Raw genomic sequence first — 23,397 nt, 5'->3', positions numbered from 1 at the left:
CATTTATTAGTCAGTTTAATTAAAAAGGTAATTACGATTAAATATGCTATGGTTAACTCGTGTTCATCCATAATACATTCATATTAACTGAAATTAAAATGTATTTGTAAAATTTTACATTAACCTGACATTAATAAATGCTGTAAAATTATTGTTCATTGTTAGTTCATGATACCTAAACATTGAACATTATTAAAAGTATTATAGCTACATGTAGATCCTGCAGTATTGTGGTTGAATCATAAAGAGATGCCCTGTTCAAACCCTGGCTTCAGTCATGAGAGCTTTGAGAGCTGTTTGGATTAGTGATGCAAGGCTGTGGTCTACTCAACAGATTTAGTGCAGTCTGGAAGTAGGAGAGAAATCAACTGCACACATTTGAACCTTGATTACTGAGCAGGGGGTGGAGGTACTGAGAGAGAGTTTAAGAGAGAAGGAAACCAGGGAAAGCAAATCAAAACTTCTTTCAGTTCTTTCTGTCTTTCAGCTGACCTTCCATCCTTTCCTTCATCTCATCGGCTGGTAGGCCTATTTTCATTTTTCATCTTATTTTATATATAACAGTGAGTCATGTGAATTAATTCGGTAGTATATATGTGTTACAAAGTAAGGAATTTCATCTTGAGTTTATCAAAAGGATATTCCAAGATTATTTATTTTACCGCCCTCCACATTACTAATTTAACTTAGAAGCACATTAAGTGCCAGAAACGAACTTATCCACATTTTGTTACAGATATTCCTAAAGTATTGGGATTTATGGATGCTGACAGCAGTTTTCAGTATGCTGTAGCTAAATATAGATCTGTGCTACAAGGTTTTGTTTATGCACTTAATATTTACATTTTCACAACAATCTTTTCCATCCTTTTGAAATACTTTCAAAATCTTTATTATATATTTTGTGGGCATTTTATAATTCATAGGGACACAGAGAATACCTCACTGTTATTGCTGTATTATTCCTGAATCAGACTTTCCATGTTGTTTTGTCACTCATGTCCACAGTATAATCTGATTAAACTGTATTAATCTGCTCCTTATGTAATTAGCATTATGCTATGACACACCTTTAAGTCCTTGTGTTTCTTTTACGTCCAGTGGAAAATGCAATACAGTGTCCAAATTCCTTGCAACAACAACAACAAAAATGATTACCTGACTTACATGGAGATCTGATTTTGTATTTAAGAATTATGAATATAATAGAAAGAAACTTAATTGACTCTGAAGGTGGAAGAAGTTCCACTCCTGATCCTGCACACTGTTTAATGTTCTTCGAACTTTATTAATTTTGTTAAAAATTCTAAGTCACATGCCAATAATAAAAAAAATGACAGTATGGATCAATGTGCAGGACAATGATAGGAAAACAAGATAACAGTTACAGAAAAAAGATACAGTTACTTTGTAGACTGATGCAAATAAAAAAAATAAAAACAATTTTTAAATAAATATAAATATAAATATAAATAATTGTTTCAAGTGACCTATTTCAAGGTGATCTTAATGTGAAAACACTAATCTGACTTAATGAATGACCTAATGAATTTGACATAGAGAACAGCAACAGACACACTATAACTAAATTTAATATTAGCCATCCAGAGCTGCTGGGATTGAATCATAAAATGGTTATAGATTCCTAAACATGCAAAAAAAAAAAAAAAAAAAAAAATTATTTATATATATACACATACATTTTTAAAGTGTTCAAAATCAGTTTTGAAAATCAGTTAAGCATGTCTGGGAAGAAATATACAACTTTGTTGTACCAATTCAATCAAATGAAGGAAGACTTTTCTGGCTTGTTGTTCTGTTATTGTACTCTTTGCCATTTATTTCATACAGATCTACTGCAAAATGGAAACAGACTCTATGACTTGCCCTCAGAAATCTGAATCCCAGGATGAATGCAGTAGCGAAGAAGGCAAATTCGCCGATGATAGGGAAACAGCCATTCAAGGCATGAAAAATAAGGACAACGAAGCTATTAGTGGGTTAGAAAAAACAAAAACACCTGACAGCAGTTTCTCTCCTCAACCTCACGATCATCCCATCTCCTCACCAGCAGATGGAGCCATTGAGGCAACAATGGAAGACTTGAGCAGTGCAGATGAAAATGACCCGAATGGTGATCAGGAGTGGCCACAAGTGCCAGGACTGGAAGAAGATATCCAACCAGAGAAGAATGAGTGTCAGGCCATTGAGATTCAGGATGAGGTGAAGGAAAACACTGACACCAGTGAAGATGTTCAGACATCTGTGCATGACACTGAGGGTGAGGAACCTATTACCATGACACAGGAAGACAAAGGCTCTCCACAAGTACCAAATGTGGCCAATGAAGAGTTACATGAGCTTGAGTCACATGGTGACTCAAAAGTGTTCCTATCAGAAAACAGTAAAGAGCAAAATATAGACTACAAACCTGTGGACTTTGCAACCAACAGGGATCAGTGGCTGAGACGGGACAGCCGTTGTGATGAACCATTGAACCTGACGTATTTCAGGAGATCTTCAAAATGTCTTCTCTCTAAGACCGAGCCTTCATCAAGCACCCAAAGTGAATCTTCAACTGAACCTGTGGTCAATGCCGAGAACATCCAGCAGGGGGAGCTTGAGGAAAACAACCCAAGCAGTCTGAAGGAGAATGAGGCGGTACAACAGGTGCGTGGTGCTGATCCGCCCCTTGAAACAGTTGCAGGCAAGCCAACCAATCCAGAGCAAGGAAACTCCGCCTGTATCTCTACTGAAGTAAAAGAGCCATTGATAATGCCACAGGGGAGGAGGAACAGTAAAAGGGAAGAGCGAGAGGGTGGTGAAACAGGTGAAGAACGAAAGCAAACAGTGTGTTTCACAGAAACAGGTGGGACTGAAGGAAAGCAGGTGGAGAAGGTTAAAGATCAAAGACAAGAACGGGGAAATACTGGACAAAGAGCAGAGTCCCAGTCCAACACAAAGCCTCGTTTGGGGGAAGGGAAAGTCAACAGAATGCAGGTTCATTTTGATGACAGCCAGAGCGATAGTGGCGTATCAGCTGATTTCTCTCCCAGCACAACAGATGTCTTGGAGGGCCATGATACTGATGCTCCTCAGCTTTCTGAATCTCCTCCAAATGAGACTCCCATTGAGAGGGAGATCCGTTTGACCATGAAGAGAGAGCAGAATCTAAGGCGTTCTCGAGGACTGTGCGACACGACTGACAGGACTAACGAGTTTGTGGAAATTCCATTGAGAAGACCTATTCTATCCCTGGACCCCCAGATAAGACCCGACCCAAGCAACGGCAAAGACCGGCAGTTTGCCGGAAAGAAGATGCAGAAGGAAATCAGCGAAGAGACAGAGAGGGAGAAGGTTCTAGTTGAACTGGGCCGACTACCTGGGTTCTATGACAAGGGAACAGAGGTACAGCTTCAAGAAAAAAAGCAGCTTTTTGAGTCATTCCAAGAGCTGAAGGAATCAGTGGCAACTATTAACAGATCTGCCTCAAACTCCACCGCAGAGTCTGCCGCTGGAATACAGGATGTTGATGTTAAACAACTCCTAATGCAATTCTCACAGAATCCTCCCACCCCACCAGCTATGGCCCAGTTTGGAGGAACCAACGGCAACCCGCCTGCTGCTCGAGGACCTGGTCTATCTGAGGGAATCAAGGGCCAGATAATCATCATAGAGTCCAACGCTATTCCCATAACTGCTGGAGGACCAAACGGAGGTTCTAAGGCAGATGGGGGATCTGTGAAAGTGATGAATTCAGAGGGTGTGAGGGCTTCTTCTGCTGAGCCTGTCAGAGCAAGACAAAGTCCAAATTTAGAAGTGACTGAAGATGAAGATTTGAGTTTGGTGAAGGAGAACCCTTTCTTCAAGCTCCGCTCTTCTATAAGTCTGCAGTCTCAGGTGGAGCTGGACATTAAGGAGGCTAAGAAGAGGGAACAAGAACTACAGAGGCAGAGAAACAGTCTTTATGGTGGAGCAGCCATGTACACAGATGAAGGAAGTGGAGAAGGAATGGATTTTAGAACAGAAATTAGAGTGAAAGAGGAAAGGGGAACCTCTATCCAAGAGATTCCCCCACCTCAATGGACAGATTTGACTTCAGCAGACCCCCAATTAGAGACGTTCACCACCACTACATCAGGTGAGTCATTGTTAGAAGCACGTAAATTGATTTCTGTTCACAGAGCAGTTCAAATCAACTGAAGAATTCACGCCATTGCTACTTTAATGTTTGTAGGTGAAAAGAGCATATTGAAGGTAGGATTGGTATACGCTGGATATTAAAGGCATAAATGTAAATGAAAACCCAAAGAAACATATGCATTCAATATACAGTTCACGCATTGCCTGAGAATCAAACAAATGACTTCTGCGTTGCTAACATCACAATCAACCATTTAAGCTACTTGACACATACAAAGAAGCATTTGTCATTCAAATTCTGTCGCATTCAAAATAACACAAAATACATTTGTTCAGTTCATGCATTTCCTGTGAACACACGCATAATGTTTGCATTTCTAGCAGCACACGCTACTGTTTTAGCTACAGGAGAGGATGCAACGTAGAGAAAATGTATAAACGTAGGATACATATGCAAAGAACACGTCATAACTAAAAACAAATCCTGAAAAATAAGCATTCATTTAGTAGTGAAAGGGACAAACAGCCAAGTATGGTGACCCATACTCAGAATTTGTGCTCTGCATTTAACCCATCCTAAGTGCACACACACAGCAGTGAACACACACACACACACACACACACACACACACACACACCCGGAGCAGTGGGCAGCCATTTATGCTGCGTCACCCAGGGAGCAGTTGGGGGTTCAGTGCCTTGCTCAAGGGCACCTAAGTCATGGTTTTGCCAACCCGAGACTCAAACCCACAACCTTAGGGTTAGGTGTTATATTCTTTAGCCACTAGGCCACGACATCTTTAACGACTTCACTAACCTTTGCTGTCAGTCAAAGGTTATACATTTGAATGACAACTTAATCCAGAGCAGTTTACGTTGCATTCAAGATGCTGTATGTGTTCATTCCTTGGGAATCAAACCTATGACCTTGGTGTTGCTAGCACAATGCTCTACTACTTCAGCTATGGGAAAAACTTAACAAAAGCAACACGCATAAATCAACACTTGTGAGCTATTATTTCTTATCTATTATTTATTAATGATTCTAACACTTTTCTGTGTGTCTAGAAAGTTTGTTTAACCATATTATCATTTGACTGGAAGCTTGGTAGTTTGCGCTTCACCATGGCAGCGAACAAACAAAGAGGCAAAAAAATGCTAATATGGGGTTGTGTCACCAGTACTAACGTAACCCTGTTTTTGACATTTCTGTGGCCTGACATGAGCATAATACAGAGTAAGAGTATGGATAAGAGTACTGTGTTCTGGAAATGTGTATGTTAATGCATTTGTGAAATATAACATGTGTCCAATAATACATCAACTACAGTTGTAAAATGATCTTTTTCTACTGTACAAGCCTGCTGAAATGCTTGGCTAGTCTTCATATAGAGAAATGATCCAAGCATTTAAGCTAACAATTGTGACACATAGATTTCCTATTAAACTTATGGGGAAGTGATATATCTTTGTTTTCCACACTCTAAAAAATACTGGGTTGTTTCAACCTAAATTTGGTTCAAATATGGAAGTTGGAAAAAAGAACACCCTTTTTTTAGAGTACAGTAATTTTGAAAGTTATGTTTTGTTTTTTTTTGTTTCATTTCTATGTCTGACTCACTCTTATGAAGAAAAATCTCCATTCCGGTTTACTCAGAAGAGCAATCCTTTACGATTATTAGCATAACAATTTCTGACAAAATGCCATAGTACAGATAATTTACTACTGTAATATCATAATTTGTGTGATATCTACTAATAGTGAAATGTTTTTCAGAATCCTTCTGTCATTTTATATTCTTCCTTGGCTGATGGTGGCCAATATTACTTTACCTCTGCTTTAGTATAATAACAATAACTTCAATAGCTATGTTAATTTCAATAACCATAGTACATTTTTGTAAGGGCAGCTAACAGTTATAGACCACTATCACTGGTGTCATAACTTTATATTACTGTGATGCAGTAGAAGTGACTTGTATGAACTGTGGCTAAATGTTTCTTTAAAAAAAGTCTTTATTATCCTTTATAATGTGCTATATTTTAGATATTTCTCATCTAAATCTTGATATAAATGCTTACATTTAAAAACTTGAAGTTCAAATATAAATCAAATTAATTGCAACATAAAATAATACTATGAGAAAATATGTGCCTACTTGTCCATACTTTGTTGTTTTCTCACTCGATTATTATGCATAGACATCGTCATGAACATCCGGTTCATTAATGGATTATACACTGCATTCACTGAAATAAACATCTGTCTTCTGCTTACAGTGCGTCAGTCCACTGGGAAACTGGACCTTACATGGCCACCGTCCCAATCTGATGAAGATCAAAGACAACTGTCAGAGGTAGACTTTTTGTTTGAATCTCTTCTATATTCTCCTCTAGAACTAAATGTCTGTGTCTCAGTTACACTGGTGTTGGAAGCATTGTGGCTAAACCCACAGGTCTGAGGATCAAATTCTGAATGTGGTAATCCATGAAATGAGGTTTTTCTTGAACAATGAACAGATAGATACCAAAGCTCCTCAACCTTTCAATAGGTAATAAAAGGGTACCAAAGTTTCAGTCACCCTCCCTACGCAAACACAACCACACACACACACTTAAATGTGACGCTGCTGAAAAAGCGGCTTATCATTCATATAATGAGAGTACAGAGCAGAGTTCATCCTAGCTGCATTCTTAAAAATTAAGATTAGGTCATCACCGCATTATCACTATTTCCACTGAATATTCTCAGCCAGGAAAGTATCATGTAACCAACACAATCAGTGCAATCAAAACCGATAGGTGTTGGCAAGTTAATACACTGCCTTTATCTGAAGACAGAGGCTTTTTTTTAGTTCATCTCAGCTCTCATTTGCTTTGAGAAAAAGTGCCTACCTTATAATTGAGGAAGTAAAAATTGCATGGTCTGTTTTTTTTTTTTTTTTTTTTTTTTTCTGTTTAAAAAGGAGCCTTTCACCCGAAAATTAAAAATCTGTCATCAGTTTTTTCATTTTCACTTTCATTTGTCAAACACAAAAAGGAGGTGTTAGACAGAAAGTTCACCTTGTTCCCTTGCATATGACATGTGAATGGTGACCAGGAGCTACAAAAAAAAAATTTAATAAAAAAAGATAACTTTACACTGACATTCAGTGGAAAGTCAAATGTATTCACTTCTCAAATATAACTCAAATGTACTTATTTGAATGTGTATTCAAAATTGGTGTGCTATGATCACTTATGTGTCAATATAGCATCACTGATATCAAATCTTTTGTGACTTGCCACATATGAATATATGCAAATATGAATGTAATTTGACACATTTTTCAGTGAAATACAACTCAATATGCCTTCAAATGATCACTTTAAGGATGCTTTTTTTTTTTCATTTTTGGAGCTTGACACTGCCTGGTCACCATTAGCTTTCATTGTTTGTAAAAAAGCAGTGTACACATTCCTCAGAATATCCCCATGGAAGAAAATTGTCATAAGGGTTTAAAACAACACATGGTTTAGACGATGAGGAAACAATTTTAATTTTTTGACCAAATTATTTCTTCAGCCAACACTTAAAAAAAAAAAAGACAACTGTTCCCTCTCAAAAATGTATATTTTAGGGTACATATTAGTACCTTATTGATACATATTTCAACCTTTCGAAAAGGTTCTGCGCCAGTGTCAACCTTTACCTGTTTTTAGAGAATGTACTGTATGCTATATTTGAAACTGCTTTCATTTTTAAATTCACTTACTAATGTCCTTTTTTTAATGTTCTTATAAATACAGACTACAGTAAAGATCCCGAGGCAGAAAAATCCATTACTCGAGCGCTGGGAGTCAGGGATGGTGAACGACTGGGACTGAAACACACAAACAACATCCTGATGCACAATCTGAAGCCAACCAAGTACTAGTGAACTAAAATAAAGCATGTAAACAAATGATCAGTTTCCCGGTTTAAGGAAACCGTGCCATTATGGGTAGATAAAGAGCATCATTTGCCTCAAAAAGACACTGCAAACACACACACATTGTAAATAACAGATGAGCCAAACGGTTGTTAGCAGGTATAATGGTCGGCAAGTGTTTATTGGCATTATATGGGCTGAAAATGATTTCAGTATAATAATTATGTAATCCTCAATGTAATGTTCTGATTTACAGTTATATAGTTATTTATAATCAATAAACATAGCTGCTTATCCCATAGTAACAAAACAGTCTAAAGGCTGGAATAATATATAAGAATTATATTTAAATAAACATTATTTGAGAAATATTTCATTACTTATTAGAAAAGGTATATTATACTTGGAAATGGTTTAATTGATGCATAAATAAAAATGCTAATATAAAAATAAAAATGTTTTTATCATCTTTTTTGTTTATGGTTGCATGTGACTCATTGTTAGTATTGTGATAGAGGTCTGGCCCTTGGAGTCCGAAACTAGATAACTGACTTCACAATAGATACAATAACCAGAATGTAATGCTTACGCCATATCTTTGGCTTTGATTTTCAAAATAACAATTAAAGAGGGCGATGTTCCAGCATTCCATTCAGCTTCCATGCAAAAGCCCTTTGCCTGTTCAATGACATCACAGTCCGTTCTAACCTTCTGCAAACTATGAACACCAGACTGCCGTGACTCAACACACCAGTGGGCATTCAAATTCATCCCCATGGTGATGATTGCTCTGTAGGAAAGGTACAAAGAAAACGTCTGAGCCCGAGTGAGATTAGTCATGACTGAGATCACGACACACACTTGCACAGTACGCTTTGCTGACCCTCTAGTTGCCTGTGAATGATTCATTCACTCTTTAGCCAAGGCTGCATGGGAATGCTCATTTCAGATTTGGCAGAAGCTCATCCATACCACTGGAGAAAAGCTGCCCACTGATTTCAGATTTCAATGAGCCTAATCTAAATGACCTTTAAGACCAATAAACAATACAATTCTTTGTATTCTTAGAAAAAACAAAACAATATGATTAGTGACGCATTGGTTGTTTCTGGCAAAATATATAATCTGTATTTGTTTTAAAGTGTTTCGGTAACTGAGCATTGTTTTGTTCCAGACAGATCTAAGAGTTTCTGTGAAAATGCAGGGGATAATTACGGTAATTCAAAAATAAAACATACTGTCATCATTTACAAATTTTTTTCCAAATATCTTCTTTTGTGCTCAACAGAAGAAAGAAACTCACACAGGTTTGGAACAAGTGGAGGGTGAGGAAATGATGACAGAAAGGTCATTTTTGGGTGAACTACTTTAAGGTGCTTCAGAGGACAAAGCAGAAAACTTCAGTCAACCATATGCCACTATGATTGATTATCTCAGACTGTAAGAGAGCTATTAATGGTTTATTGCTTGATTATTAAAAGATATCATGATACTTCACACAGTTTCAGGCTATGTGAAGACAAATGGGAACAAAAAGTCTTAAAAAAAAAAAAAACTAGTATCAAATAATGCAGTTCTGTCATGACTGTCAAATTAAGTTCCTTTTAAATTGTCATGATAAGCAAAACGGAACTGAAAGACGTTCTTAAGCACCACTTGAACTAAGTGACATCTGCACAAAACACAAATGAAAGCTTTCACATTTCATGATTAAATCTATAAACGATTTGCAAATATCAAATGCCCAGCACTCAAAACTGCCAGTGCTTCAATGAAATGTCAATCTTTCATTATATCTAGATGCTCAGAGCCCCCTGCTGACAGAAAAATTCATATCATATCTACAGTAGATTGTTTACTCATTCATTACTTTACAAATATAACAAAAAAGTTACAGCTTTTAAATAAACATCACAATTTACAGAATATGTGAAAAACAAAATGTAGCATCCGGTCCTTAGATAGAGAGAGAGATAGATAGATAGATAGATAGATAGATAGATAGATAGATAGATAGATAGATAGATAAATAGATAGATAGATAGATAGATAGATAGATAGATAGATAGATAGATAGATAGATAGATAGATAGATAGATAGATAGATAGATAGATAGATAGATAAATAGATAGATAGACAGATAGACATCAGTAAACTGAGGCGTTCTTAAAGGTTGCCATGGGATAATCGTAGATGGGCTCTGACAATGAGGCTCCTCCTCTGAGCATTTGTCCATTTTCCTGTAGATTGGAAATACATGCACATTAAAAGCATGCAAGGGATGTGATAAGTTTGTGTTTCTCACAGCGGACATAATGCAACATGAGGTTGTTGGCAAACACTGTGTGATGTAAAGAAATCTTATTCTGTGATCTTATTCTTCCGCTCTCATTTTTGTCTAAACGAATCAGCATATTGTTAACCTTAATACTTAGAACGAGATACTAGTTAAGCCTTTTGTAAAGGGAATCACAAGAGAAGGTTGGAAACGGTGCATCATTACCTCAGTTCCAATGTCAACACGCTGCAGAGTCAGATCTGATGGAAAAAAATTAGTTATGGTGAGAGAAAATCAATAAACCTCAAGACAAAATCAGATATCTGTGATGCTTATGGTATAATGATGGGAGATTTATTAAGCGTTTAGATGATGACCAGATTGTCACAGTGACTTACCAACAATATGATCTCTGGAGTGCACATGTTGCCAGAATTTTTCTTGATCTCTGTGGAAAGAGTTTTATTATATTTTTGATCACTTTCATATCACTCATATTAGCAGTGTGCTATGATATTAAAATAATTACAAATCATTTAAATATTGAATCATTTTAATTGCTAATTCAATTTAGTATTGCTGTCTTTTAAGAAAAAATTGCACATTAGTGTGTACTTAAATAATTTAGATAATCTTTATTCCTGCAACTCAAATAGTTGAGCACAGTGATAGACAGTGATGTCATTATGTACACTCTTAGTGAACTGCAAGTTGCTTGAAATGAAAATGTCTACCCAATGAATATATGTAAATGCAGGTTTAATCAAATATCAGGTACGCTCTCCAGTATTGTGCCTCACCTTTGTCTCCTTCTCTCTGACATTTTTTGGACTGCAGATAAATGGGTAGAGATTACATTTCAATTGATATTAATGAGGATTACATGCATGAATGGAAAAACAAACAATGAGTGTTTTCACTATGTATTGTTCCACTATTTCATTATATGGATTGAGAAAGTAATCACCACTGAGTATTATAGTTCATCAGAGACTAGACTTCAAATGAAAACTAATGAGCAATTAACATATGAGACTAGATATGTAAAACTCACAATGTCTGTGTATGGCAAAGCCCAGGATTACCACCACTGTGAGAAACAGAACACCCGCAGACACAGAGCCAACAATCAGAGCCAGGTCTGTGTTGCCTATCCATAGACATGTATGAAAACAAAGGAAAGTGTTTTAGATACCACCTTGAGCATATTTGATTTGCTGCATTACTGTGATAGCTACAAATATACAATATATATAGTATGCATGGCAATAATTCAATATTACCTGTAGAGCTCGATGTGCATACATGATATCCTGTAAAATGATGCAATAAATCAGGTCTTATTTATGTAACGTCATGAGATATAATATGACATTTAGTATGATACATTCATTACCTGTAATGCATGGGATAGTTACTGGTGAGCTCATTTTAGAGTACGCCTTGGTGTTGCCCAATGACACGCTGTACTGACACTGATACTGTACACCACGTTCATAACGGATGGGTATGGGAAATCTAGCACTGTACTGAATCGGGGAAGCCTGATGGGTCGCCTCAGGTGACAGGACACCGACACGAAATAAACTGAAGTAGCTTTGAGGATATGAGGGTGACCCAACACACTCCAGAACTTCACCCTTGTGTCGGGACAAGGACAAAGTGGGGACTGGGAGCTCTGTAAGAGGAAACACACACCGACACAGAGACATGGGATCATTTGCTTATTAGCACAAATGTGCACATCAAAGTGAGATGCCTTGTTGCTTACTGTCTACCATAAAGGAATAGTGCACCCAAACATTAACATTCTGTCATTATTTTACTCACCCTCAAGTTGTTTAAATGTCTTCTGTGTTCAACAGAAGGAAGAAATGTATGCACATTTGGAACATGAGGGTGAATAAATGATGACAAAATATTCATTTTTGATTAAAACATTCTGTTAGATTATATCAGGCTCTCTGCCAGATGTTTCTGTAAGTTTGTCTCTCTGCAATCCCTCCCTTCTCACCCGTTTTCTTCTGTCTCAGTCCCTCCTCCATTCTCTGTTCTCTCTCTTCTCTTGGAAGTCTTACCTCTCTCTATCTCAATGTCTACACACATGCTTACACATGTATATTTCTTCAGGAGTTCAGCTATTCAGAGGAGGACGGAGGCTATAGGCCTGAAGGTTACTGAGTTTAGACTGACTGCACTGAAAAGTTCATTTTGGAAAAAGGTATCCTTGGCCAAGTGTGCTCCTAATATGTCCAGAAATTCCTGGTCATACTTCCATTTTATATAAGGTATATTTCTTGGCTTGTGTACCACACATATGTAATCCATATCTCATTTTATGAATCACTGCACCACCCCTTACGATATGACTATATAATGTAAGGATGTAATAATAAGTGTTGTGAACAGAGAATTGACATGTTCATAATTCTTTCCATGGGCCCATCCAAGGACTGAGTATAGTTGGACAGCATCGAAGAATAAAGAGCTGAAAGTTATTATTTTAACACATTCCTTAAAGGTGCTGTCACATAAAAAAAAATTAGACATTATCCATCGTGAAACGTCTGATCAAGTGGATTTCTTTTGGAATGACTGGATTTCACTTGCAAAAAAGTGGCCGTACTTGTAGGCAGCAACACAAATCATTCAACTTCATAAAGGTATGGTCATATTAGCAAAAATCTCTGTGAAATTTTGATAGGCAAAAAGTCCATTGTCCTCTTGACATCTTGACAATAATTTGTTCATTAGCTCCATTTGAATTAATGTACTGCCAGATTATGTGCTAAATTCAATAGATCTTGAAATGTATAAGTATAATACTAATAATAATTCCTTACATTTATATAGTGCTTTTCTGGGCACTCAAAGCTCTTTACATAGAAGAGGGTAATCTCAACCTCCACCAGTGTGCAGCATCCACCTGGATGATACGACGGTAGCCATCTTGCACCAGAACACCCACCACACACCAGCTTATTGGTGGAGAGATGACAGAGTGATGAAGCCAATCAGTGTATGGGGATGTTTAGGAGGCCATTATGGTCAAAGGAGAATAGGCGAATTTGGTTACACCCCCTACTCTTTTATGAAGGACATCCTGGGATTTTTAATGATCACAGAGAGTCAGAACATTGGTTAAAAATTGTAAAATCCAGGCCTGGTCCTCTCTCGTCCTTCACTGTCGTCGCTCCTGTTTTATATCCTTCCATCTCCTCCGTGGGACTCGAGACCGGTGGGTCGAACAGGTGTCGCTCATTTCTCAATCACTCCACCGGCCTCACTCCTGTTCCCACGTCTCTCGGCACCGCCCCACTCGTCACAAACCTCTCATCCAAAAGATGGTGCTTTTTGTCCCCATCACTACACTGGGGAATTAAAGGGTTAGTTCACCCAAAAATTAAAATTATGTCATTAATGACTCGCCCTCATGTCGTTCCAAACCCGTAAGACCTCTGATCATCTTCAGAACACAGTTTAAGATATTTTAGATTTAGTCCGAGAGCTCTCAGTCCCTCCATTGAAGCTGTGTGTACGGTATACTGTCCATGTCCAGAAAGGTAAGAAAAACATCATCAAAGTAGTCCATGTGACATCATAGGGGCAGTTAGAATTTGTTGACGCATCGAAAATACATTTTGGTCCAAAAACTATGACTTTATTTAGCGTTGTCTTCTCTTCCGGGTGTGTTGTGAGCGCGTTCAAGTATAGTGATATCCAGTTCATGAACGAAATCGAACGAAATCGAACTGAATCGTTTGAAATGGTTCACGTCTCCAAGAAGCATTAATCCACAAATGACTTAAGCTGTTAACTTTTTTAACATGGCTGACACTCCCTCTGAGTTCAAACAAACCAGTATCCCGGAGTAATTCATGCACTCAAACAGTAAACTGACTGAACTGCTGTGAAGAGAGAACTGAAGAGATGGCCTGATATATTATGATATTAGCAGGATAGAATACATCCTGGTATTTATGCAGACTGTTTTATGAATACATAGTGTTTAGAGGTAGGTAAGCTGGCCATGGCTGTACATTCTGTGGTGAATTTTGTGATTGCTTTATCTTTGAAGAATATAATTAAGCACAAAATGTAATAAGAATATCATACACATCAATCCAACAGTTGTCTTCTCACCTATCACAGTAATGTGTACCGGCTGACTGGCTGTGGAGTTCACCTGTCCCGTCTTCTGGGATTTGAGCTGGTAGAGGCAGACATAGTCTCCACCGTCCTCCCGTCCCTTTGTCTTCACATTGAAGTGAGCTTCATTAGACTGAGACACCAGCTGGGCTGGAGCAACCATGGAGCCTGGGGTTCCTTTGGCTCTCCGGAGCAAGAGAAAAGCCTCAGGAGAACGTTTCTGATGGTCTGGTGGAGCCCGACAGTGGAATGACAGTGTGTCACCAGGACTAACATTCCCACTAGAGGGCTCGACCACCAGCTGAGGGGATGGAGGGGGACCGACTGAGACAAGAAGAAGAAAGAAAGTTATAAGCATTTAGTGTTTTTAGAATATATGATTGAAAAAACAAAGATAAGAGACATAGTACTAACATAATACTAACATACTGATTGAAATACAACACTAAAGATGTAAAGCACTGCTGGGTGGAGTAGTTTGGTTTAGTGGTAAGGAACTTTCAACTGTAGACAGAGCTGTTTCTTTAACCGTCACACCACTGTGACCTCAAACCTTTCTCGCTACAGCTGCAAACGACCTAAACCTGTGCCTCAGCTAACAGAGATTCATGCACTATTCAAGCAGGATCACTAACATAAAGCAAAGAAAAAATATTTGTGTGTGTGTATCTGGAATTCCCTATGTTACAGAGACCAAATGTCCCCACAAGGTCAAAACTACAGATATTACTATCCTTTTAGGGACATTTGGTCATTTTTGGAAATTTTGTTGGTCCCAGCAAGAAAACAAGCTAGTAAATCATACATAATAAATGTTTTCGAAAATCTAAAAATATATATATTTTTTTTTTTGTGAAAAAAATGATTTTTTACCCCTTGTAGGTTAAGGAAAAGGGGATAGAAAATACAGTTTTTACCGTATAAAAACCATTATAGTTATGTTATATCAACCTAATACATGGAAAGCAGTGTGTGTCTGTTTGTGTGTGTGTGTGTGTGTGTGTGTGTGTGTGTGTGTGTACAATATAACAAAATATAATATAAAAGAAACACTTACCTTTCTGCTCTGGCTGCATATAGAAACTGAACATGCTGTTGTCATACTGACAGCAATACTGATCATCTTTTTCTGTATCTTTTCCCTTAAGAATAAACACAGCCCTTTGCTGTTCAGCTGAATGCTCAACCTTATCTATCAGCTCACGCATTTTGAAAAGTTTAAACACAAGTCCACCATAACCTTCTGGAGCCTGACACAACAACTTCACAGATGAGGTTCTGATGGCTGTCTGTGTCAGTGTAGGAGCCGGTGGAGCAGTGTATTCAGCAGCTGCAAAGGAAAAGTGAATCTATTAGTTACAAAAGTTACAAATAAACTTAAGTGCTCAATTATATCTGGTCAATCTGGTCATCCAGCTAGATTTTTTCCAAACCTAGGCACAACGGAAATCCATGCTGGTCTAAAGTGGGTCTTTAAATAAAAAAATATCTGAATATATCTACTAAGAACAGGGATTTCAACCATAATGGTCCAAAAACATTTTATGATTTGCTACAAGATTTACATTATAGTGGGACAGATATTGTGATCATATAGAAACATAAATGTGGAAAATTAAAAACTTACCACTAAAATGTGGCGTGAGGATGATCAGAGCTGTGAGCAAATACCCACAAAATAACATTCTTCCAGTGCTGAAGTCCAAATATTCCAGTTTCTTGACAGCTATTAGAGCTTCAAAAACTCTTACAGGTCTGTGTATATATTTTTATGACAAATTGCCTTTATTTGGCTTGTGGAGTCAGTGGTAAGACAGACGCATAAAATCATCACTTGCTGAACCTCCCTTCCCATTCACTTACGCAAACTTCCTCATCCACACATTAAAACACCAACGAACATGTTTCATGTTTAAGAAAACCACATCCTTCCATTACATCAAAGAAGAAAGGCAGAAAGACACTCCCACGAGTGGCCCATGTGAGCCAAAACCACATATGACAATGACAGGAAATTGATGTACTCTTGTGCAAAACTCACTCATCTCTGTGTCCTCTACTTCCAAACAAACTTAAAATTGTCCACTGATAATTCTTTGTGTTCATGCTTCATCATTTACCCAAAAAAACAGAACTGTTGTGTTAAGCAGGACCGTTAGCCACAAAGTCACTGAGTATGACCAATCCTTACCGATATACAGATTAGTGGTCCATTTGGACCAATATGATTTCTTTTTTGTTCCTCTCAACCCTGAACATGTGGTTAGGATAGTCATGCAGGAACTGCATTTTAAATCTAACATCATGTTTACTTCAGATGGGAGGAACTGTAATCATTTGATTGTTTTGTCAGTGTCACATGGACAGAAAAAAAACATTTATATTTCTTGTCTTGTGCATTGCTATTTTTCATAATATTCGAGCACTTTCAAATTACTGAACTAATACTAATTTAATTTCCATAATGTGATTTTTTAGGAGAAATCACCTAAAAACCACCTAAAAAATTACATTTGACCCTAAGTAGTTAGGACCAGTGCAACCCATCATAAAAGAGTACCTGGAAATTCAGACAATTATTTGTCACTTCTAACATTTCAAATGAAGCTTTCATAATCCACAAGCAACAAGTCATTTTTTTCAGTCTTGTGGTTAAATGATCACAACACATCCTTCTGTTTACTATATAAATACATACTGGACACTTTTTCTGTGATAACCTGAAACTACTTTAGGGAACTGACATTTTATGATAATGCCGTGTAAATTTCTGCTGTATATAAAAATAAAATTAGGTAAATTCCAGATTGGACACATCCAACAAACAAGAAGTAACAAATGGAAAAATGGGGATTTTGTTGGGCTCAAAAAATGTTCTACAAATCAAAACTATTATATGTAAGCTTCTGCAAAGTAGCCACTCTTGCAGCTCCACTGTCCTGGTCCCTAGCATTCCTCACTCATCCCGCCCAGATGACCAGAACTGGGTGACGGCTAGGCAAGAAACCGGTGGACCTGAGACAAATCGCAAATGCCATCAATGCAGCTGATGCAAAGGCACTGGAGTCCCAGGGTGCTGGTGGGAAGTGGTTTACTGGCCAAAACCGAAGAGGAACAATCAGAAAAAAATATCATTACACTGAAAAACAGAAATTCGCCTCAGAGCTTGGAATGATAGACCCGGCCACCACGTTAGTCAAAAGGAGACTTCTGTTCACAACCGTGCCCAGTTCAAAGGAAAAAAATAAATAATGAAAATTAAATAAAAACAAATAAAAATAGAGGTTGGATTAGCCTTTATGATGGACGACGGGGCATCAAGGTGTGAATTGGCCTTCCAACCTATATCAAACCGCCTGGCTGTACTAACCGTCTATGGCATTATCCAAGCACACCTATCTATCTATTTTACAACCAAAACAAGCCCAGATGAGGTCAAAGATGACTTCTACCAATTGCAACACAACTGGACTTGGATCTGAATACTAAGTTGACCAACATTGCACGCATTGGCACCAACTGTGACGGCTGGGAAAAGACAATGGGCAAGTTTGGTATGGGTGAAATCATTGACAAAGGATTACGCCTTTTATCATTTGCCTCGACCAACATCTCTGTTGTTGGTAATAGCATCTTCCAACACCCCTGTAGGCATCAACTCATGTGGAGGAACCCAGCAGGCGATGACTCGCTCATCCTCAACTACTTCTTGATCAATCGACGCTTCCAATCGTCACTCAAAGATGTGCGCTTGATGAGGAGACATAATTGCAGGCTCAGACCGCTAACTCGTCCATGTTATGCTTAAAATATGACTGCAATAGGCCATGAAAAAGGTGATGTCGCCTTCCAAACGAAACTGGGCATGCTTGAGCAACCCTGAACTCAAAGTCCAATTCCAAATCGCCCTTCCAAACAAATTTGTGCTGCTTGCAAATCTAGATTTTGTAGACTTCCCTCTGTCCACCCGCTCGCCGAAGAACAAAATCTTGGTTCTCTGACGAGTCTCTATATCTTGTCCAGAAGTGGAAGTCTACTGAATCTTGAATCTGAGCACATTCAATCAGCCTGGAGAAAAGGGGGACAGTCAAGATTGCAAGAACTATTGAGGTGATCAGCTTGCTCTCCATCGTTGATTAAGTATTTATGAAGGTCATTCGGTCAAAACTTCTTATCCCCAAACTTCTGAATATGTAGTATACTTTTACTGAGGTATTGTATCTAAATAAAGATTCATAACCAGTACATGTATTTTGAAGACAATTACCTGACAATAAGAATATTCCAAATTAATACACAGAAACTAAAATATGAACAATTTATAATATATACATAATGCAATAAAGGTGTCCAATTAAAAGTCTTAGCAAATAATCCTAGTAAAATAAGCTCTGTGTAATCATAATCATTAAAGGCTGACGTTCCACTTTCAGTCCTGTTTTCAGTTATAACCATTAAGTTACAATTGGATTTCAAGAGATCTTGACATTGCAGATCTGCTTGTGTTTATTTAGCCACTTCATTTGAGTGAGCTTAACCTGTCTGGTTGTGTATTTTGTTCTCACGGACCCACACATGCACGGTAAAAATGCATAGGAAAATGATGTGTTCTCATTCAAATTAGTCAATTCAGTGGCTTTTAACAAAGGCAGCTCAGCAGCGAGGTTTGACGGTGAAAGTGTGTGTATGTGCTGTTATCTGTGGGGAAAGAGGCATCAGAGGGACCCAGAGCTCTATTATCTCATAAAGGACAGGAGGCCTCTCATCACCCTAACCACACTGATAACCGCTTTCCAGCACATAATCACCTACTGAACACCGGCCTTCTGAGAATCGCACACTCACAGTTTAAGTGTTTCACAAGAGATGTATCGCTTTAATATACAGCTTTAAGTGTAAATGTATTCACTGTACATTCCACTTCAACTCACTTAACCACCTTGATACTGTTTGCAAACAAGGTTCCACACATCTCAGCTTTCGATATCATCAAATAGAATTATTCATTAATTATATATATATATATATATATATATATATATATATATATATATATATATATATATATATATATATATATATCTTTTTATTTAATTTCAACATTAAGTCATTAATATTATTTTTTAAATATTATTTTAAACAAATGTTTTTCAAATTTTATGTTGACCGTTACTGGCTTTTCAACTTATTAACATTTTTATTAATTTATTATTAACAACTGAATTTATTTTAAAGAAATATATATGAATAAATTAAAATATATTATTAATATATTATTTACTTGTTCTCGCTCATTTTAGATTTAATAGGCCATCATAAACAAATATTAGAGTGAACATTTATTTTCGCAACTTGTTTTCCTCTAATGGTTCAGCAGAATGAAATAGGTGATATTATAAGTAATGTAATTATTATGTTTATCCACATTGTTTATTTTTGCTGTTAATTTTGTTGAGTATAACTTTTTGAATTGCAACTTTCAACATTTTTGGACTCAAATTTAAACTCCACCCACAATCACAACTGTCAGGGGCCTTAAACGTAAGGTTATCACTGATAGAGAGGAAGAAAGAGTGGGGGGAAGAAAGAGAGGGAAAGGGGTTAACCAGCATTAATGCCACTGTGAAGTTTTTTATTTTTATTCTTTATATATATTTTGAATGTAACACTAATTTCTGGGTTCGTGTCCTTTGTCTACTGCACATCTAAGACTCATTTTGGACAAGACGACGCTTAGACTTGCCTCTTTTGGGGACATTAGAAAGTTTTTTTGATAATAACATCAAACAGATGGCTGTGACACAGGCTGCTCTGCCTTCGTTTTCAAACTTCTGCAACACCTCCGAAAACATGAAGGTAAGTTTGTTTCAGATATTTTGCTTTTTTTTTTTAAGGTAATTAAAACTGTAACTGTCAATTTTGATAGTAAATTTGATCTTATGAAATCCCTTTCCATAATGTCAATTGACTAGTTTCACAGTAAAAATAAGTGTCAATCCTCTGAAAAATCCCATAAAAGAGAATAAAACTGAAGGGAGATGCTGTGGTTTTGGAAACTAACATATTTGATTGCAATATTTAAAATGGTTAATCAAGAAATGTCAATACTGATTAAAAAATATTTGGTGACTCCAAAGGCTTGGAAGTTTGAAAAAGGCTTTTTGGATCCAGACTTCAAGGATTTAGACCAAAGCACCTGCAGCAACAAACCTTCTGGGTTTCTGTCAGCTCAACACCATGATGACAGTGAGGGATGCTGGGATATGGAGTTCCTGTTGTCAGATTGGGGCGAAGCATCACCTGAACGGACCAACTCTCAAAATTACACTTCCCAACACCCGCTGATGCAAGACCAGGTTCACAGTCCTGATCTTTACCTGGAGGACCAGTCAAGTTCAAATAGACACCAAGTGTCCATTTCAAGTTCGCTGGCTGAGCTGCTTCCTCATGAAGCAACTTTAAGTTGCTCATTGCCTGATCTCTTTGATGGAGGATATTTGGAGCAGCAAAAGCAAACAGCAAAAGCATTCTCTCAACCAGAAAACCACCAGTTCAGTAGTTTCCCTATTGTTCATGAAATCAACAGAGAAAATGAGAGAAACAGCAATGGCAAGATGAAGTCATGGGATTTTGGACATTATCCTCAGCCTGCACCTTTGATACCCTTTCCCGACTCAAAATTTATCCAGACGTCTGGGATCACCATGGAGGCACTGCTCTTTCCTCCACAACATCATTATAACTTAATCCAAAACTACACACACCCCAAACTCTACCAACCACAAGTGATCTACATGCACAGGCAGCCGGCTAGTCACTATCCGCCCACAAAAAGCATGGTGCCCGACTCCACAGTGCCTCCTGCAGGTCTGGAGGGGAAGCGCATGCGGAGAGGGGTGTTGAAGAGGAAAGCCACGGTTCACAGTTGTGAATACCCAGGCTGCCATAAGAATTACACCAAGAGCTCTCATCTCAAAGCACACCTCCGAACACACACAGGTAATCTAAAAACACTGAGTTTGATTTATAATTCTTTCTGTTTTAGTTTACTGCAACTATTTTCATTACGTGTTTTTATCTTTTTTAATATATTATTATTTCAGTCTTAGTTTAGTGATTTAAGTACTTCAATTAGTTGCCAAGGCAATAGTTTTTAATTTTCAATTTCTATTAAAAAAAAAACAAACATTTGAATTAAGTATTTCATCTGATCATTCTATTATATTTTAGCTTTATTATTTATTTTAGCTTTAACAATTAACTAAAGAATGTTTACTAGTTTTAGTTTAATTAACAATAACAACACTGCAAGAGATTTGTCTTCATTTGCTTCCACTTAGACACATGCAAACACAAAGACACATGACATCATATCCTGTTGCTGACTGTTGCTTCGTTTTGGTGTCCAAGGTTCACGCGCATAAAGGCTTGTTTGAATGCATTTAGAAAGAAAGAGACCATCAGATTCACTTGTAAACTATCTAATCACAGTTCTTTGTTTTTAAAAACCTTTTAGGGGTACAACAGTCCATCATGTTTAAAAAAAATCTAAAAAGTGGAAGCGTTGAGATCATAATTTCAGAACTCAGAAAACAGAGTGGAATAAACCGAAAATGCAGAGGCTGAGAGTATGCAGAAATGCAACCCATTTCTTACCTTCTCTTATTTCGGTTGTCCTCAGGGGAAAAGCCGTACCACTGCACGTGGGAAGGTTGTGGGTGGAAGTTCGCCCGTTCGGATGAGTTGACGAGACACTTCCGAAAACACACGGGACAGAAGCCATACGAGTGTATGCTCTGCCACAGAGCCTTCAGCCGATCCGACCACCTGGCATTACACATGAAGAGACATGTGTGAGGCCAAACACAAACAAAACACATCAACCAAATGCATCCACACGTTGAGGTTAGTCCAGGAGAGCATTTTGGTGGTTTTGTGAGGACCTGTGTTCAGCAGGTGAGATGCTTGACTTGTATATACATAAAGCACTATTACATAAACATACAACTGACATGTACATACTGTACATTATATGATAAAGGGGAGGAGTTGGTGTTTTTTTTATTTTTATGAAATCATAATCATAAGTAGGTATCATGCTGAAATTAAGAGCTCCAAATTTGTAGTTACTTGCCATAAAACATCAGACTTATTTCAAATCTGGACCCTTTATCTAAACTGATTGAATTGGAAAACGGTAAAGAACTAATTGAATCCCAGCCATCAAAAATGGATTACTGTGAAAAAGAAAAAAAGAAAGAAAGAAAGATAAAACATTTTCAGAAAGAAACGTAGGGAAAAATTCCCTCATGGATATTAATTGGAATTCGCTCATGTTCATAAAGATGCAGAAATATATGCTTAAGTTTAAAGTGTGATTTTACAGAAGATGCCAAAACAAATAATATTATATATTAAGCTGTTCAGGTCAGCGGATGAAAATTGTTATCATTGTGTTTTTGATCTGATTTCCTATTTATGTCTATAGTCTTTATTGTGTGGGAGTTCTTAAATGTTACCAAAAGTCATAAAAATCTTCATGTTTAATTGTAATATTGCTATTTATATAACAAGATACCATCATAATAAAAATACATATATTTATCTTTTTATGCTAATGTTTTTACTGAATATATGATCATCTATTTATGTGATCTTATTCACTAATAAAGCAACTGCATTTCAGTCATTTCTGTCAATCTCCTTTCCAACCAACAGATGGCAAACTAACACACAACACAGTGTCTGTACATCTACTGCTCCAATGCACGGGATAAACCTGAATCATTAATCATAAAGCTGTTTATTGTTTTTATCAACATACGTCATTTTGGGCCCCTGGAGAAATGTCCAGATGTATTAACACTTTTCAAATTACATATAAATGCTTAAGAAAAAAGGAATAAAACTGACAA

General features: G+C 37.3%; 3 protein-coding genes across 3 annotated transcripts; 2 read left to right on the top strand and 1 right to left on the bottom strand.

The window, feature by feature from the left end:
- The first annotated feature begins 162 nt into the window (after positions 1–162).
- LOC113050900 (mitotic interactor and substrate of PLK1-like) lies at positions 163–9,334 on the top strand. The gene is made up of 4 exons (XM_026214343.1): positions 163–522; positions 1,852–4,141; positions 6,424–6,500; positions 7,933–9,334. The coding sequence occupies exons 2-4, from the start codon at positions 1,864–1,866 to the stop codon at positions 8,008–8,010; spliced, it is 2,433 nt and encodes an 810-aa protein (XP_026070128.1). The 5' UTR covers positions 163–522; positions 1,852–1,863; the 3' UTR covers positions 8,011–9,334.
- A 775-nt stretch (positions 9,335–10,109) lies between these two features.
- On the bottom strand, positions 10,110–16,762 carry LOC113050902 (alpha-1B-glycoprotein). The gene is made up of 10 exons (XM_026214346.1): positions 16,110–16,762; positions 15,540–15,812; positions 14,477–14,806; positions 11,730–12,011; positions 11,617–11,646; positions 11,388–11,483; positions 11,134–11,164; positions 10,732–10,781; positions 10,559–10,593; positions 10,110–10,295 (listed from the first exon to the last, which is right to left on the bottom strand). The coding sequence occupies exons 1-10, from the start codon at positions 16,165–16,167 to the stop codon at positions 10,203–10,205; spliced, it is 1,278 nt and encodes a 425-aa protein (XP_026070131.1). The 5' UTR covers positions 16,168–16,762; the 3' UTR covers positions 10,110–10,202.
- A 3,264-nt stretch (positions 16,763–20,026) lies between these two features.
- LOC113050903 (early growth response protein 1-like) lies at positions 20,027–23,171 on the top strand. The gene is made up of 3 exons (XM_026214347.1): positions 20,027–20,338; positions 20,620–21,481; positions 22,164–23,171. Exons 1-3 carry the CDS (start codon positions 20,273–20,275, stop codon positions 22,337–22,339), a joined length of 1,104 nt encoding a protein of 367 aa, XP_026070132.1. The 5' UTR covers positions 20,027–20,272; the 3' UTR covers positions 22,340–23,171.
- The last annotated feature ends 226 nt before the right edge of the window (positions 23,172–23,397 follow it).

This window comes from Carassius auratus, chromosome 31 (assembly GCF_003368295.1).
Source record: "Carassius auratus strain Wakin chromosome 31, ASM336829v1, whole genome shotgun sequence".
In the NCBI taxonomy this organism is placed as follows: Eukaryota; Metazoa; Chordata; class Actinopteri; order Cypriniformes; family Cyprinidae; genus Carassius; species Carassius auratus.
Note: the sequence above shows the minus strand (reverse complement) of the source record. Positions and strands in the feature narration are given on the sequence as shown.